The following is an 18,786-nucleotide window of genomic DNA, read 5'->3' as shown; positions in this document are numbered from 1 at the left end:
AAATCTAATAAAGTAATGTCTTATAACCTTCAACATGTGTATAGTGCTTCCTTTGTAGTTACATCTTGCTGCTGAATCAGAAAAGAACAGCGAACAGATTTTAATAAGTTTTTGTTACACAATCTCCATTCTGAATAATCAACATGTTTTGTCCCATTTGGCTTTCTCAGTCCAGTGAATCTTCAGACCTTGGAGCATGACAAAATTTAATGGAGACAAAAAAATCTTCAGACTTCTCTGTAACAGACAGGAAGAACTTTGGTTTATAGCAGCAAAAATGATAAGAATAAAGCAACTGCCAATTTCTCAGGTCTTGCAATGGTCTCATTTATTTTTCAAACCTTGGCGCTGCCCATCAGTCTGTCTCCCATAGAATATATTGTGACATTGTTTCAAAGTGGAGTGAGGGGAACACAGCAGCCAGATGCCAAAATGCAGTAGTGACAAGATAACATGTTCTTAGAGGAGTTGTCTGGGTGACAAAATGCAGTAGTGACAAGATAATGTGGTTTCAGAGGAGTTGTCTGGGTGACAAGCACTGTCCAGACATCAAGGGTTCTTTTTCAAACCACAGCAATGGGAATTTTGTGCCCCACCTGTTGCCTCTAACACATTAACTCCATTAAAATTGCAGCAGAGTGCCTGTGGAACCTTTATGCTTCTCGCCTAAATAGGCCTCAAGCACCTACAACAAGCCTCTACTTTTATTTATTGTGGATGGAGGGAATGGTGGACAGTCAGGAGGCATGGTCAACTGATGGAAAGGTAATCCAGGTTACAGTTAGCCTGACTGTCTCCTACAGCCTTTTGTCATCCACCATTTATTGACTGGGATGTGTATTAAATATTACATATCACATCTATCTCTGATTGTTTCACTTAAGGTGGCATTGAGGTGGGTAGAAATCAAATTACAAGGAGTCAGCATGATTAGGGAATCTTCCATTATTTGTGAAAACTTAAGACTGGCAGGAGGAGAAGATGGCGGCGCGACGCAGTGTGCGCGGCCGTTCCAAATTGATATCGATATGTGTAACTAGGGGCCGTGCACAATCCGGATTTGATGGGGACAGCCACGAAGCGCAGAGGAACATCTGGAGAAACTTCTGAAATGCCTGCTTCGCTGCCGCTGCTACTGTGTGATTGAGAACCTCCAGAGACGAAGACCCCAAATCCTCAGCTTTGCCTATCGCCTGTTGCCGGGGCCGGGGTCGAAACGCTCAGCAGAGATGGTGCTCAGTGCTCGGTGTCGGAGAGCTGGTCGGAGGCTCGGAGTTTTCGGACGGACTCCGAGTTGGACTGTGGTCGGATGCTTCCAGGATGCTGCACCAGCAAGTTGGCGGTGCTGGAGGTTTACCGTCTGTGTGAGATGATGGGACTTTCGAGAGACTCTGACACGTTTACTGTGCCGTGGTCTGTTCTTATCAAATTATGGTATTGCTTTGCACTGTTGTAACTATATGTTATAATTATGTGGCTTTTGTTAGTTTTTAAATCGGTTTGTCATGTGTTTTTGTGATATTCTGGAAAAACATTATTATTATTTCTTAATGCATGCATTACTAAATAACAATAAAAGGGGACTGTGTGTCCTCATAATCATAATAATAACAGTAAGACTGCAACTATCTAATACTGGATAGAGATATCTCTGGATATCTATACCTGATATCTAGCTATCAGGTAACTGTATCTATCACTTTGGAGACCAAGGTAGTGGATATTAAAGGAACAGTAATTGATGTAACGAAAATTAGTGTTGATAAAATGAGTTTTGTTAAAGTAATATAATATTTTTAATGTGTTTCCTGTCTTAAGAAATACATATATCCTGTCTATAGATAAGTGAAATAAATCTAATTTGTTCATATTTCTTCTCATACAGTACATAACTGTATCTCTCCAGCTGCTGGTACAGTAGGGTAGGTGTGTCTCACTGCATATATAACTTACATATATATATCACTGTATATATAGTTATGTCTATATAACTGTTACATTATTGTTCCAGTTGCCTCTGCAACTCATACATCACAATCCTCCAGGTGACTCTACACAGCTGGTCAAGACACAAGTCTGAATGCAATAACTACATAGAGAGAACCCTACTATCTGCCTTGTGAGAAGTTATTGGCAGGGTCAACCCTTGGCCAAAAGCTACACGCTGAGACATAGTATGGATTCCAACTATAAACAGAAGACATTTCACAATGCTGGAACCAGTTTGGTCATTCACTTCCGACCTCTAACAAAGCATTTTCGTCCACAGAACTGCCACTCACTGGATGTTTGTAGTTCTTCATACCATTCTCTGTAAACTCTAGAGACCGTTGTGCCTGAAAATCCCAGGAGATCATCAGTTCCTGAGATACTCAAACCACCCCATCTGGCACCAAAAATCATTCCATGGTCAAACTCTTCCCCATTTTGATGTTTGGTCTGACAACGATGAACCCCTTGTCCATGTCTGCATGTTTTTATTCATTGAGTTGCTACCACGATTGGCTGATTAGATATTTGTATTAACAAGCAGTTGTTCAGGTGTACCTAGTAAAGTAGCCACTGGGTGTGTTCTAGGGTGCAAACTGGATTCACCAGGCTGTTTCATAAAGAAAAACTGAACAGGCTAGGTTTGTCCACCAGAGAAAGCAGGATCTCCCAGTGGCCACACATTTTAATTCCACGTCCCATTCCCATTCTGATATGTCTATCCATGGCCTCCTCTACTGTCAAGATGAAGCCACACTCAGGTTGGAGGAACAACACCTTATATTCCATCTGGGTAGCCTCCAACCTGATGGCATGAACATTGACTTCTCTAACTTCTGTTATTGCCCCACCTCCCCCTCGTACCCCATCCATTATTTATTTATTACTTTTGCTCTCTCCCTTTTTCTCCCTCTGTCTCTCTCACTATAACTCCTTGCCCATCCGCTGGTCTCCCCTCCTCCTTTCTTTCTCCCTAGGCCTCCAGTCCCATGATTCTCTCCCTTCGCCAGCCTCCTATCCCTTTTGCTAATCAACTTTCCAGCTCTTGGCTCCATCCTTCCCCCTCTTGTCTTCTCCTATCATTTCGGATCTCCCCCTCCCCCTCCCCCTTTCAAATCTCTTACTATCTCTTCTTTCAGTTAGTCCTGACAAAGGGTCTTGGCCCGAAACTCCGACTGTACCTCTTCCCATGGATGCTGCCTGGCCTGCTGCGTTCACCAGCATTTTTTATGTGTGTTGCAGGCTAGGTTTGTTTTTCTTTCAGCGTGTAATGATATTGGGTTTGCTGACCGCGAATTTCTAAATTCAAACAAAGGTTTTAAGTCCTAACCCATGAGTACCCTCACTACGAGAAGATTATACTGTAACTACACAATTGCAAAGACTAGTTTACTTCCTTGTTCATTCTCCATGGTGAGGTTAGCTACCAATAACCAGTATTTGAGCAGTGGGTCCTCTCTCCCTACCAAGGAGAAGATACTTGCAGCTAACAAAGTAGTTTAAAATAACAAAGCATTTATTTTCAGTGATACACATTTAAATCCACACATTCCTAAAACACATTTAAAACTCAAGTAGGCTTTCTATCTTAAAACTTTCCAAATTACAAACCATTTCTAAAGCCCATATCACAAGGCATTTCTAATTCACAAAGAACAAAGGATTTCCAAAACAAGGGTTCAGTTTCTATAAACTAAAATGATATATCAACAAGTTGCAGACAAACAAATCATCTTGTCTCAGAAACCAAGGCTGGAGGAATGGATTCTAGTTTATCCAGTGTTTCTTCCAAATTTTTTGATGTTCCTGATCCCATTTCTAATAAGCCTGAACTTCTCTCTCCATTCATAACCTTTTTATCCTACTTGAGTGACTTCACATGCATAAATTTTTGCACAAATGGTCTAAGAACATTTCTCAGAGACATACACCTCAACTAAGGCTGTTAATCCTGTGAAGCTAACTTATTTGAACACACAAGCCTTCAACTATAAACACATCAGTCATTGAAATGCTAAATGATATTTCCCATCTGTTTTGCAAGCTTCCTTGAACTAAGCAACTGAAGAATCAGCTTGTTAGTTTGAAACAACCCAAATTAAACAACCTATTTTTCTTATTCTGCACTCTTTAGCAGTAAGGCAGGATGCTGTGAACTAGCATCTACTTCTACATAGAGAATCTGAAAAATACAGAGCTTGTTTGTAAAACTGTTCTATAGAGAGTGTTTTTTTTAACTTTAAGCTGATTAATGCTTTCAATTTATATTTCCAGAATTGAAGACTGATGTTCATTAATGCCCAGAAACTAAACAAGCTGTTAGTTGGAAGTTTATTTACAATGTTTTTGATCTTTCAAATGGCAACTGTGTTTACAAAGCAAGCTTAGCAAACAACCAAGGGCCAGGAAGCAAATATCTATCACAAGTGAAAGAAGCTGGGAGTGGGATTAGTGAAGCTAAGAGGAAAAGATAGAGAGGGTAGATAGTAGGAAATCTTTCCCCATAGCAGGTGTTAAAAACTAGGTACACAGGGATACAGTACATGGGAGTGGTGCAGTGGGTAGGGGGTGGGGAGCAGCAAGGTTGATGGTTCTGGGAAGGTATAACTAAACTTGAATACCCAAGGCTTGGAAGGGTACTGATGAAGCTCTGATGACTAAGATGAATATCCATAGGTAATTGATAATTAGCATGATGGGCCAAAGGGCCTGTTTCTGTGCTGTATGAAGCTACGTGATAGGTAATCAACTCTCTCAAATTCCCTGTATATATACTCCAAAGACAGACTATTCTGAACTCTAATCACAAGACGTTCTGCAACTGTCAGGAGTGCAGAACAACACATACAAAATGCTGGAGGATATCAGCAAGTCAGGCAGCATCTATGGAAATGAATAAACAGTCAACATTTTGGACCGAAGCCCTTATTCATGACTGGAAAGGAAAGGGGAAGATGCCTGTATAAAAAGGTGGGGGGAGACGAAGGAGCACTGGCTAGAATGTGGGTGGGAAAGGTAAAGGGCTGGAGAAGGAATCTGATAGGACAGGAGAAAGGGAAGAAGGAGAGCACCAGAGGGAGGTGATAGGCAGGTGAGGAGAAGAAATAGAGGAAGAGGGAAGGGGAGAAGGAAAGAAACAATAGACAATAGGTGCAGGAGTAGGCCATTCGGCCCTTCGAGCCAGCACCGCCATTCACTGTGATTATGGCTGATCATCCACAATCAGTATCCAGTTCCTGCCTTATCCCTTTAACCTTTGATTCCGCTATCTTTAAGAGTTCTAGCCATCTCTTTCTTGAAAGCATCCAAAGACTTGGCCTCCACAGCCTTCTGGGGCAGAGCATTCCATATATCCACCACTCTCTGGGTGAAAAAGTTTTTCCTCAACTCCGTTCTAAATGGCCTACCCCTTGTTCTTAAACTGTGGCCTCTGGTTCTGGACTCACCCATCAGCAGGAACATGCTTCCTGCCTCCAGCGTGTCCAATCCCTTAATAATCTTATATGTTTCAATAAGATCCCCTCTCAGTCTTCTAAATTCCAGAGTATACAAGCCCAATCGCTCCAATCTTTCAACATATGACAGTCCCACCATCCCAGGAATTAACCTTGTGAACCTACGCTGCACTCCCTCAATAGCAAGAATGTCCTTCCTCAAATTTGGAGACCAAAACTGCACACAGTACTCCAGGTGTGGTCTCACCTGGGCCCTGTACAGATGCAGAAGGACCTCTTTGCTCTTATACTCAATCCCCTTGTTATGAAGGCCAGCATGCCATTAGCTTTCTTCACTGCCTGTTGTAACTGCATGCTTGCTTTCAGTGACTGATGTACAAGAACACCTAGATTCCGTTGTGCTTCCCCTTTTCCTAACTTGACTCCATTTAGATAATAATCTGTCTTCTCGTTCTTACCACCAAAGTGGATAACCTCACATTTATCCACATTAAACTGCATCTGCCATGCATCTGTCCACTCACCCAGCCTGTCCAAGTCACCCTGCATTCTCATAACATCCTCCTCACATTTCACACTGCCACCCAGCTTTGTGTCATCGGCAAATTTGCTAATGTTACTTTTAATTCCCTCATCTAAATCATTAATATATATTGTAAACAGCTGCGGTCCCAGCACTGAATCCTGCGGTACCCCACTGGTCGCCGCCATTCCGAAAGGGACCCGTTAATCGCTACTCTTTGTTTTCTGTCAGCCAGCCAATTTTCAATCCATGTCAGTACTCTGCCCCCAATACCATGTGCCCTAATTTTGCCCACTAATCTCCTATGTGGGACTTTATCAAAGGCTTTCTGAAAGTCCAGGTACACTACATCCACTGGCTCTCCCTTGTCCATTTTCATAGTTACATCCTCAAAAAATTCCAGAAGATTAGTCAAGCATGATTTCCCCTTCGTAAATCCATGCTGACTCGGACCAATCCTGCTACTGCTATCCAGATGTGTCATAATTTCATCTTTTATAATTGACTCCAGCATCTTTCCCACAACCGACATCAGGCTAACCGGTCTATAATTCCCTGTTTTCTCTCTTCCTCCCTTCTTGAAGAGAGGGACAACATTAGCCACCCTCCAATCCACAGGAACTGATCCTGTATCTATAGAACATAGGAAAATGATTACCAATGTGTCCACAATCTCTAAAGCCACCTCCTTAAGTATCCTGGGATGCAGACCATCAGGTCCTGGGGACTTATCAGCCTTCAGACCCTACAGTCTATCCAATACCATTTCCTGCCTAATATAAATTTCCTTCAGTTCATCCATTACCCTAAGTCCTTTGGCCACTATTACATCTGGGAGATTGTCTGTGTCTTCCCTAGTGAAGACAGATCCAAAGTACCTGTTCAACTCATCTGCCATTTCCTTGTTCCCCATAATAAATTCACCTGCTTCTGTCTTCAAGGGCCCAAATTTGGTCTTAACTATTTTTTTTCCTTTTCACATACCTAAAGAAGCTTTTACTATCCTCCTTCATATTCTTGGCTAGTTTACCTTCGTACCTCATTTTTTCTCTGCGTATTGCCTTTTTAGTTACCTTCTGTTGCTCTTTAAAAGTTTCCCAATCCTCTGGCTTCCCACTCGTCTTTGCTATGTTATACTTCTTCTCTTTTATTTTTATACTGTCCATTACTTCCCTTGTCAGCCACGGCCTCCCCTTACCCCCCTTAGGATCTTTCTTCCTCTTTGGAATGAACTGATCCTGCACCTTCCGCATTATTCCCAGAAACACTTCCACCGTCATCCCTGCTAGGGTATTGTTCCATTGAACTTTAGCTAGCTCCTCCCTCATAGCACCATAGTTCCCTTTGTTCAACTGTAATACTGACACTTCCGAGTTTCCCTTCTCCCTCTCAAATTGTAGATTAAAACAAAATTACCAGAGGGAGATATTGCTGCCCATGCCACCAGGCTGGAGGCAACCTAGACGGAATATGAGGTGTTGCTCCTCCACCCTGAGTGGCCTCATTGTGGCGGAAGAGGAAGCCCTGGACTGACATGTTGGAACAGGAATGGGGATAGGAATTAAAATGGTTGGCCACCAGGAAATTCTGCTTTTGGAGAACTGAGCAGGGGTGCTCGACAAAGTGGTCTCCCAATTGACGTCAGTTCTCGCCAGTGTAGAGGAGGCTGCATCAGAAGCACTGGATACCATAGATAACCCCAACAGATTTGCAAGTGAAATGTTGCCTCACCTGGAAGGACTGTTAGTGACCCTGAATGGATGTAAGGGCGAAAGCGAATGGGCAGTTGTAGCATTTCCATTGCTTGCAGGGATATGTGTCAGGAAGGAGATCAGTGGGGAGGAATGAATAGATAAGAGAACCGTGGAGGGAGCAATCCCTGTGGAATGTGGAGGGTGGCGGGAGAGGTAAGGATCTGTTTGGTGGTAGGATTCTACTAAAGTTGCAGGGAATGATGTGTTGGATGCAGAAGCTTATGGGGTGAACTTTATCCAAGTTAACTTGGTGGGAAAGTAGGGTGAATGTGAGTGTCTGGGAAATGGAGGAGGCATGCGTGAGGATAGCATCAATGGTCGAGGAAGGAAAACCCTGTTGTTTGAAGAAAGGGGACATCTCTGATGTCCTGGAAAGGACATCCTCATCCTGGGAATAGATGCAGTGGAGACAAAGGAACTGAGAAAAGAGGATAGCATTTTCTATTCTGAGCTCTGTCAGAGTCATAGAACACTACAGCATAGAAACAGATAATTTGCCCCATCCTGTCTGTGCCAAATTGTTCCTCTGCCTGGTCCCACCAACCTGCACCAGGACCAATACTGCTCCATACTTCTCCCATCCACACACATATCTGCACTTTTGTTTAATGTTGCAATTGAACCCACATCTACCACTTCTGCTGCCAGCTCATTCCACACTCATTCCGCCCTCTGATGAAAAATTTCTCCCTCAGATTCCCCTTAAATATTTCAGCTTTCATCTTTAACCTATGACCTCTAGCTCTAGTCTCAGACAACCTCAGTAGAAATAGCCTATTTGCATTAACCCTACCTGTACCCCTCATAATTTTGTATACTTCTATCAAATCTCCCCTCATTCTCCTGTGCTTCAGGAACTAAAGTCCTAACCTATTAATCCTTCCCCTATGATTTTGGTCCTCAAGTCCCAGCAACATCCTTGTAAATATTTATTGTACTCTTTCATTCTTATTGATATTTTTCCTGTGGATGGGTGACCAGACTGCACACAATACTCCAAATTTGACCACCAAAATCTTTTATTTACAACATAACATCTTGACCCCTGTACTGAATACTTTGATTTATGAAGGTCAGTGTGCAAAAGTTCTCTTTACAACCTTACCTACTCAGGAAACCACTTTCAAGGAATTAGGGATTTGTATTCCAAGGTCCTTTGTTCTACCACATAGCTCAGTGCCCTACCATTCACTATGTAAATCTTAACCTGCTTTGTCTTCCTAAAATGCAACACCTCACACTTGCCTGCATTAAATTTCATCAGCCATCTTCAGCCAATTGGTCCAGAGCTTGCTGCAAGGTTTGATTACCTTCCTCACTGTCCACTGCCTTTATCATCTTTCTTGGTAACCTCCTTGAAAACCTTTATAAGATGGTTTAGACATGATCTACTAATCTCCTCAAAACCCTCCAAAAGATTGTTTGGACATGATCTACCATGCACAAAGCCATGTTGATCATCCCTAATCAGAGAAAGTCTATCCTATTATATTGTATGTCATGGGAGGAAGCTACAAGCTGGACCAAACAAAACAATCAAAAGTATGTTCATGATATTCCTGCAAAAATGCAAGCAGCCCCACCAACTCCTGGGAATCTCTGGCCCATGACCAGTCAAAGTGGAGAAAGAACATTGGAAAACTTGAGAATTTCAAGCGCATGCACCAGGAGCACACAAAAGCCCCGCATAGGTGGCAGAAGGTATGCAGTTATCACTAACTAACCCAGCCACTTACCCTCTCAGTCACTGCCTGCCCCATCTGTGGAAAAGATGTGGAAGGAAATTATTCTCAATCCCAAGGGGCTTGCTAAGAAAAATCTGATACTGTGCCATTCCTGGTATCTCTCTAAGTGACATAATTATTCTGAGAGCTTAATGTAAACTAGGAATTTCATTGTATCCTAGTAGATGACAAATTAATCTTAAGTGGTGTTCCTTTTGTAAGAGTTGGTGCAATAACACTCTTCCTTGCTTGGTGGTAATTTAATACACTCAGTGGAATACAGGAGTGGACCCTAGTGTGGTCTTCAGCTGCTGTAACCCATCCACTTGAAGGTTCAATGTGTTGTGTGTTCATAGATGCTGTCTCGCACTGCACTGTTGTAACGCATGGTTATTTGTGTTATTGTCACTCTCCTCTTGGCTCGAACCAGTCTGGCTATTCTCCTTTGATCTTCCTCAATAACAAGGTATTTTCACCCATAGAACAGCCACTCACTGGACTTTTTGTTTGTTTTCTGAACCATTCTCTGTAAACTCTAGAGACTAACGTGTGTGAAAATCCTAGGAGAGCAGTAGTTTTTGAGATACACAGACCACTCCGACCAGCACCAACAATCACTCTATGATCAATTCCTTCCCCAGTCTGATGTTTGGTCTGACAACAACTGAACCTCTTGTCCACATCTGCTTGCTTTTATGCATTGAGTTGCTGCAATGATCATTCTAGTCAAACTTCCTCTCCATTGTAATGTTTGGCCTGAACAACAACTGACCACAACCTTTATGCATTGAGTTGCTGCCATACGATTAGCTGATTAGATATTTGCATGAATGTGTAGGTGCTGAATTATATGTAATAAAATGGCCACTGAGTGTATCATTTGCATCATTCAGAACATATACAGTGTATAAACAGTTGCAATTTTTCAAATGGACTCAAAAGAATAGACAAGGGTTTTGAATGCATTTTAATTTAAACTAAATTGTCACATATATATATATATATATATATAAAAAACAATTCTACCAAATTATTCATCTCACTCACAAATCAGAATGATAAAAGTGTGTAGTTCACAGTAACGGGTGAGATAGCCAAGGATTAGATGGAGAAGTATTAATCAGGCCTCCTGAAGAGGAACTCAATCTTTCACTGTAATATTTTATTCAAGGGGCAGGGCAGGTTAGAATTTGACAGGGTTCTGGTAGTTGATCTAATATACAGTCAATACCTCAGAACTAGCTGGAGGAAGGAATGTACGTAATTAATGAGCATACATGGCTTATATCTATTCATCTATGTCTTTTAGTTTGAGTTACAGATCAGAATATACCACATGACTTTAGGTTTCTTTATGAAGCAAATTATACTATAAACTCAAATAATACTGTAAAATGAGTGAATGGTTTGCAACTAATTCTCTGAAGCTTTGCACTAACTTGATTTTCGCAAGCACACCTCTTATTTTTACAATATACGCTCCATTAATTTGTGAGAGTGCTTTCCCCCATAGTTTACTGTCAAATTGGCAGGTTTCATGACCTTCAACATGTACACTCTTCAACATGTACACTTCCTGTCCTTCTTTCTGAAAGTGTTTTGATCCAAGTGCAACATATGCTAATTTATTAAATGATACTTCACAGTCGAATATCATGAACTAACAGTAAATAATTATCATCCTCAATCTAAGTCAATGACCCTTTCTCAAAAGATTTTATTCATGGTTGCATACACAGCCCTCTCATAATTTTTTTTTTCCCCTCACAATCTAACATCTCCAATAATGAAACCAGTCCAAAGCCAATTGGCTTTCACTTGATAAAATACTCCCTTGATCTGCCTGCCCCATATTCTGAACTTTTCTGAATTCTTCCAGAGTCTGAAGAAGAAATTGGAATTCTACTCACTAAATAGATAAACAATTCTCAGTCACATTTCACTGAGCTACTAAAGTCTTCTTGGCTCGCCAGACTGCGATTGATGTCAGTCATCATCTTCCGCATCCGCTGTTTCCTGAGGTGACAGTCCACTAGCTTCCTCAATGGCAAAGTCATCATCTTCTGGATTTCTGAGGATAAAGGCAGCAGAGTTTAAAGCCATGTTCACAACCTACTTCCACATAACGACAGAACAAGACAGACACAGACAGCTGACCCCAACTATCCAATGAATTCTAATCCATACTGAGTAAATCATGCCGAGGGTAAACCAACACCCAAATAGAGTGAATGGAACATGCAATTACTATCCAATACCAAAAGCATGAAAATCCTAACTATAAAAGTATAAAGCAGAATGTCACAGGAGACGGTTGTCAGGTTCCCTGTGGCTGTACCTGCTGAATCATTCTAATCCCACCCTCCAGTCCTGGATCTTGGTTTTTCAATTTAATGTCCAAAATCTATTTAAAGTGAGATGAGATTCTCTTAGGCAATGAATTCAAGAAGCCTATCACTCTTTTCTCCTCTCCCCTCTGATCTTTCTGCCAATTACTATTAATTGTCTATGCCCCCTAGGCTTTGAACATTCAACTAATGGAAATAGATCCTTGTTATTTCCTGTGCATAAAACCCTTAATTAACTCTCTCTTTCTGACTCCTCTGCTTCAAAGAAATCTATTTCCCTGACCGGGAAACATTTTTATAACTCTCCTTTCCAATATAATCTCCTCTCCCCTGTAACCATCGCTCTCAATAATACGTTTTGGATACTGTTGAGGGGAATGACCTGCTGGGGGTGGGGAGCCACAGTGAGTTTGGTGCTGCGGCTCAGGAGAGAAGAGAGGAGAGGTGAAGAGGACTGCAGTAGTGATAGGAGATTCCATAGTTAGAGGAATAGAGATGATATTCTATTGTCGGGATGAAGACACCTAGATGGTATGTTGCCTCCCAGATGCCAGGGTCAGGGATGTCTCAGATCAGATTCACAGCACTCTAAAGGGCAAGGGTGAGCAGCCAGAAGTCTTGGTACACATTGGCGCCAATGACATGGGAAAGGCCAGGGGATCCTGAAGAGAGATTTGAGGAAGTGAGGTAGAAAGCTGAAAAGCCGAACCGCCAGGGTAGCAATCTCTGGATTGCAGCCTGTGCCACGCACCAGTGAGGGTAAAAAATGGAGCATTTGGTAGATAAATGTGTGGCTGAGGAACTGGTGCAGGGAGGAGGGGTTCAGATGACTAGATCATTAGGATCTGTTCTAGGGATGATATGACATGTACAAAAGGGATGGGTTACACCTGCACCAGAGGGGAACAATATCCTTGTGGGCAGGCTTGCTAGAACTGTGAGGAGGGTTTAAACTCATCTGGTGGAGGGATGAGAAATGGAGTGGTCGGGCTGAGAATGGGGCTGCTGGTTTACATACAGAGGCAATGCGTAGTGAAAATGCTTGCCGGGACAGGCTGACGATAGGGCAGAATTGCAGTCAACAGGATGACTGTAAGAGGCAGTCAAATTGCAATTACAGTTGCAATGTAAGAGGAAGTCAAAATTGAAAAGGGTGAATACAGGACTATATTAGAATGCACGCTGTATACAGAATAAGGTAGATGAACATGCTAGAGATTAACGGGTATGACGCTGTGGGCATCACTGAGCCGTGGCTGAAAGAAGATTATAGTTGGGGGTTTAACACCCGAGGATACACTTTGTATCGAAAGGACAGGCAGGTAGGAAGGTGGGGTGGTTTGGCTCTGTTGGTAAAAAATAAAATCAAATCCATAGAAAGAGGTGACATTGGATTGGAGGGTGTAGAATCCTTGTGGGTAGAGCTAAGAAACTGCAAGGGTAAAAATACACTGATGGGAGTTACATACAGGCTTTCGAACAGTAGCAAAGATGTGGGCTGCAAGTTACAACAGGAGGTAGAAAATTCATGTCAAAAGGGTAATGTCAAATGGGGGATTTCAACATGCAGGTAGATAGGGAAAATCAGGTTGGTGCTGGATCCAAAGAGAGGGAAGTTGTAAAATGCCTACAAGATGGCTTTTTAGAGCAGTTTATGGTTGAGCCCAATAGGGAATCAGCTATTCTGGACTGGGTATTGTGTGACAAACTGGATTTGATGAAGGAGCTTAAAGTAAAGCAACACTTTGGAGACAGTGATCATAATATGATAGAATGCACCCTGAAGTAGGAGAGGGAGAAACTGAAGTCAGATGTACCAGTATTACAGTATTAAAGGGAATTATAGAGGCATGAGTGAGGAACTAGCCACAATTCATTGGGATGACGGCAGAACTGCAATGGCTAGAATTTCTGGCAGCAATAATCCCAGAGAAGTAGTATTCAAAAGGCAGGATGATGAAACTGAGGCTGACAAGAGAAGTCAAAGCCAACATAAAAGCCAAAGAGAGAGTATATAATAGAGCAAAAATTAGTGGGAAGTTAGAGGATTGGGAAGCCTTTAGAAAACCAACTGAAGACAACTAAAAAAAGTCATAAAGAGGGAAAAGGTGGAATATGAAGCTAAGATAACCAATAATATTAAAGTGATTATCAATAGTTCTTTCAAATATATAAAGAGTAAAAGAGAGGCATAATAGATATCAGACACTGGAAAATGATACTGGAGGGGAAGTAATGGGGGATGGCGGATGAACTGAATAAGTATTTTACATTAGTATTCACTGGGAAACACTCTAGCAGTATGCTTAAAGTTCAAGAGTGTCAGGGGGCAGAAGTGAGTGGAATTTACATTACTACAGAGAAGGTACTTGAGGAACAAAGGTCTGAAGGTAGATAAATCACTGGGCTAGTCGGCCTACACCCCAGAGTTCTGACAGAGTTGGCTGAAGAGATTACAGAGACATTAGCAATGAACTTTCAAGTATCAGTGGATTCTGGAAGATTGGTAAATTGGAAGGGAGAGAGGAAGAAGAAAGGAAATCATAGGCCAATTAGTCTGGGAAGATGTTGGAGCCAATTGTTAAAGATGTGGATTCAGGGTATCTGGAGCCACATGACTAAGTAGGCTGTATTCAGCATGATTTACTTAAGGAAAAATCTTACTTGACAAACCTGTTGGAATTCTTTTAAGAAATAACAAGCAGGATAGACAAAAGAGAACAAGTGGATGTTGTGTACCTGGATTTTCAGAAGTCCTTTGAGAAGGTGCCACACATGAGGCTTCTTACAGGAAAGACACTAGCATGGATAGAACATTAGCTGATTGGCAGAAGGCAAAGAGTGGGAATAAGGGAGCCTTTTCTGGTTGGTTGCCAGTGACTAGTGGTGGCCCATAGGGATCTGTGTTGGGACGGCTTCATTTTAAGTTATATGCCAATGATTTGGATGAAAGAATTGATGATTTTATGGCCAAGGTTGCAGATGATATGAAGACAGGTGGAGGGGTAGGTAGTGCTGAGGAAGCAGGGAGATTGCAGATTGACTTGGACAGATTAGGAGAATGGACAAAGAAGTGGCAGATGGAATATAGTGTCAGGAAGTGTATAATCATACACTATGTAGAAGAAATGAAAGCATAGACTATTTTCCAAATGGAGAGAAAATTCAAAAATCCGGGGTGGCAAGGGACTTGGGAGTCCTCGAGCAGGGTTCACTAAAGGTGAATTTTCAGGTTCAGTCTGTGGTGAGGAAGGCAAATGCAATGATAGCATTAATTTCAAGAGGACTAGAAAATAAAAGCAAGGATGTAATATTGATGCTTTATAAGGCATTGGTACGGCCTCACTTGGAGTATTGTGAGCAGTGTTGGGCCCCTTATTCAGGAAAGGATGAGCTGACACGCTGACATTGGAAAGGTTCGGAGGAGGTTCATGAAAATGATTGCGGAAATGAAAGGGTTACTAGAGGTGGACTAATTGATGGCTCTGGACCTGTACTCACTGGAATTAAGAAGAATGAGGGGGAATCTCATTGGCACCTATCAAATGTTGAAAGGCCTCAGTAGAGTGGATGTGGAGAGGATGCTTCCTATGGTGGGGAAAGTCTGAGACCAGAGGACACAGCCTCAGAAAAGAGGGATGTCCTTCAAGAACAGCGATGAGGAGGAATTTCATTAACCAGAGAGTGGTGAATCTGCAGAATTCATTGCCCCACAGGCAGCTGTGGAGGCCAGGTCATTGGGTATATTTAAGGCAGGGGTTGATTGGTTCTTGATTAATCAGGGCATGAAGGGTTATGCGTAAAGGTTGGAGATTGGGGGTGAGAGGAAAATGGATCAGCCATGATGAAATGGCAGAACAAACTCAATGGGCCAAATGGCCTAATTCTGCTCCTCAATCTTGTAAGTCTAAAGTGGTGACTAAAATGTAATGCGTACTCAAGCTGTAGCCTAACTAGTGCTGTAAGCAGTTGCAGTGTAACATCTTTGTCCTTGTATCCTGTGCCTTGGCTAGTAACGGTAGCATCCTACATACAGTACCTCAAACACCTTAATGTCTTCTCCTGCTATCTGTAACATATTTTTAAAGGTCCCACTGCTCCTCCATTCTAGGGCTTTTTTGGGACATCTTCAGAAGTTATGAAATAGTGGGGAGCAGCTAGAACCAGTTTTCAAACAAAAAACTGTTCACCATGTAAGGTACACTGGTATCTTAAAGCCAACCATTGGGTGTAAGGTATTCTGATTCTCTACCATTGTAACTACTGAAGGTAATAATTAAATACTCCTGCTAATCATTTCTAACTGAAAGCGTTATAAGACTAGGGAAGATATTAAGTTATCATTCCCTGTTAACACAACATTAAAGGCATATCCTTGCCTCGTAACACATAGTTCAGGGCAGGTCTGTTTTGTCATTTAATATTCTAGTTGTTTGTATACTTAGGGACTGATTTCTCAACTCTGTTACCGAACTCTGTGCACGGAACCTATTGGACCAGCCACCGTGTCTGAAGATCCAGAGATTCTGTCAGGTCAGAGAGGATTTGCTCCTGTTGTAAATCAGTAATTCTGCAAAGTTATCTGTCTACATTAAAAATGTTCAAATAGGTAATTACAGGCATTGAATCTTCTGTTGCCTATCTGTATAAAATGTGTAAACCATCATTGGACTGTTGGGAGTGTCAGAGGGGAGAAATAGCTTCCGTGGATCTTCTTGCATTGAAGAAAGACTTCTTACAACTACCTGTCTCTGGTGGTTTAGTCACAGTCACAACATTCCACATTATTCAAAATTCTGCTGATTATTGTATATTCTCTTGCCTTTTTGCACCTCCCTAAATGCATAACTCCCCACTTCCCCAACCTGACTGCCTATATTTTCTTCCTGTCTATGGAAAAGACTACAGTTGATGTTTCAGGCTGAGACCCTTCAGCAGGACTGGAGAAAAAAAAAGATGAGGAGTTGATATGAAAAGTGGAGGGAGGGAGGGGAGGGAGAAACACCAGGTGAAATTGGGAGCTGGAGGGCTGAAGTAAAGAGCCAGGAAGTTGATTGATGAAAGACATACAGGGCTGGAGAAAGGGATTGAAGGCAGATAAATCCCCAGGGCCAGATGGTCTGCATCCCAGGGTGCTTAAGGAAGTAGCCCAAGAAATAGTGGATGCATTTGTGATAATTTTTCAAAACTCGTTAGATTCTGGACTAGTTCCTGAGGATTGGAGGGTGGCTAATGTAACTCCCCTTTTTAAAAAAGGAGGGAGAGAGAAACCGGGGAATTATAGACCGGTTAGCCTAACATCGGTGGTGGGGAAACTGCTGGAGTCAGTTATCAAGGATGTGATAACAGCACATTTGGAAAGTGGTGAAATGATCGGACAAAGTCAGCATGGATTTGTGAAAGGAAAATCATGTCTGACGAATCTCATAGAATTTTTTGAGGATGTAACTAGTAGAGTGGATAGGGGAGAACCAGTGAATGTGGTATATTTGGGGATTTTCAGAAGGCTTTTGACAAGGTCCCACACAGGAGATTAGTGTGCAAACTTAAAGCACACGGTATTGGGGGTAAGGTATTGGTGTGGGTGGAGAGTTGGTTAGCAGACAGGAAGCAAAGAGTGGGAATAAACGGGACCTTTTCAGAATGGCAGGCGGTGTCTAGTGAGGTACCGCAAGGCTCAGTGCTGGGACTCCAGTTGTTTACAATATATATTAATGACTTGGATGAGGGAATTAAATGCAGCATCTCCAAGTTTGCGGATGACACGAAGCTGGGTGGCAGTGTTAGCTGTGAGGAGGATGCTAAGAGGATGCAGGGTGACTTGGATAGGTTGGGTGAGTGGGCAAATTCATGGCAGATGCAATTTAATGTGGATAAATGTGAAGTTATCCACTTTGGTGGCAAAAATAGGAAAACAGATTATTATCTGAATGGTAGCCGATTAGGAAAAGGGGAGGTGCAACGTGACCTGGGTGTCATTATACACCAGTCATTGAAAGTGGGCATGCAGGTACAGCAGGCGGTGAAAAAGGCGAATGGTATGCTGGCATTTATAGCAAGAGGATTTGAGTACAGGAGCAGGGAGGTACTACTGCAGTTGTACAAGGCCTTGGTGAGACCGCACCTGGAGTATTGTGTGCAGTTTTGGTCCCCTAATCTGAGAAAAGACATCCTTGCCATAGAGGGAGTACAGAGAAGGTTCACCAGATTGATTCCTGGGATGGCAGGACTTTCATATGAAGAAAGAATGGATGAACTGAGCTTGTACTCGTTGGAATTTAGAAGATTGAGGGGGGATCTGATTGAAACGTATCAGATCCTAAAGGGATTGGACAGGCTAGATGCAGGAAGATTGTTCCCAATGTTGGGGAAGTCCAGAACGAGGGGTCACAGTTTGAGGATAGAGGGGAAGCCTTTTAGGACCGAGATTAGGAAAAACTTCTTCACACAGAAAGTGGTGAATCTGTGGAATTCTTCGCTACAGGAAACAGTTGAGGCCAGTTCATTGGCTATATTTAAGAGGGAGTTAGATATGGCCCTTGTGGCTACGGGGGTCAGGGGGTATGGAGGGAAGGCTGGGGCGGTGTTCTGAGTTGGATGATCAGCCATGATCATAATAAATGGCGGTGCAGGCTCAAAGGGCCGAATGGCCTACTCCTGCACCTATTTTCTATGTTTCTATGTTTCTAATAGGAGAGGACAGAAGGCCATGGGAGAAAGAAAAGGGAGGAGGGAGAGGAACACCAGAGGGATGCAATGGGCAGGCAAGGAGGTAAGATGAGAGAGGGAAAAGGAGATGGGGAATGGTGAAGGGGGGCCATTACCATAAATTTGAGAAATCAATATTCATGCCATCAGGTTGGAGGCTACCCAGACAGAATATAAGGTGTTGTTCCTCCAACTTGATTGTGGCTTCATCGCAACAGTAGTGGAGGCCATACATTGACATATCGGAATGGGAATAGGAAGTGGAGGAGACCATATATTGACATT

General features: G+C 42.4%; 1 protein-coding gene across 1 annotated transcript in view; it reads right to left on the bottom strand.

The window, feature by feature from the left end:
• Positions 1-10,516: 10,516 nt before the first annotated feature.
• LOC140196444 (S-arrestin-like) overlaps positions 10,517-18,786 on the bottom strand; it is a 58,217-nt gene continuing 49,947 nt past the window's right edge. The window contains exon 14 of the mRNA XM_072255674.1: positions 10,517-11,516. Coding sequence (XP_072111775.1) covers positions 11,374-11,516 — 143 coding nt within the window. The 3' untranslated portion in view covers positions 10,517-11,373. The remainder of the gene's footprint in view (positions 11,517-18,786) is intronic.

Source organism: Mobula birostris, chromosome 4, assembly GCF_030028105.1.
Source record: "Mobula birostris isolate sMobBir1 chromosome 4, sMobBir1.hap1, whole genome shotgun sequence".
Taxonomy (NCBI): Eukaryota; Metazoa; Chordata; class Chondrichthyes; order Myliobatiformes; family Myliobatidae; genus Mobula; species Mobula birostris.
The sequence above is the reverse complement of the archived record's forward strand: the minus strand, read 5'-3'. Positions and strand labels throughout refer to the sequence as shown.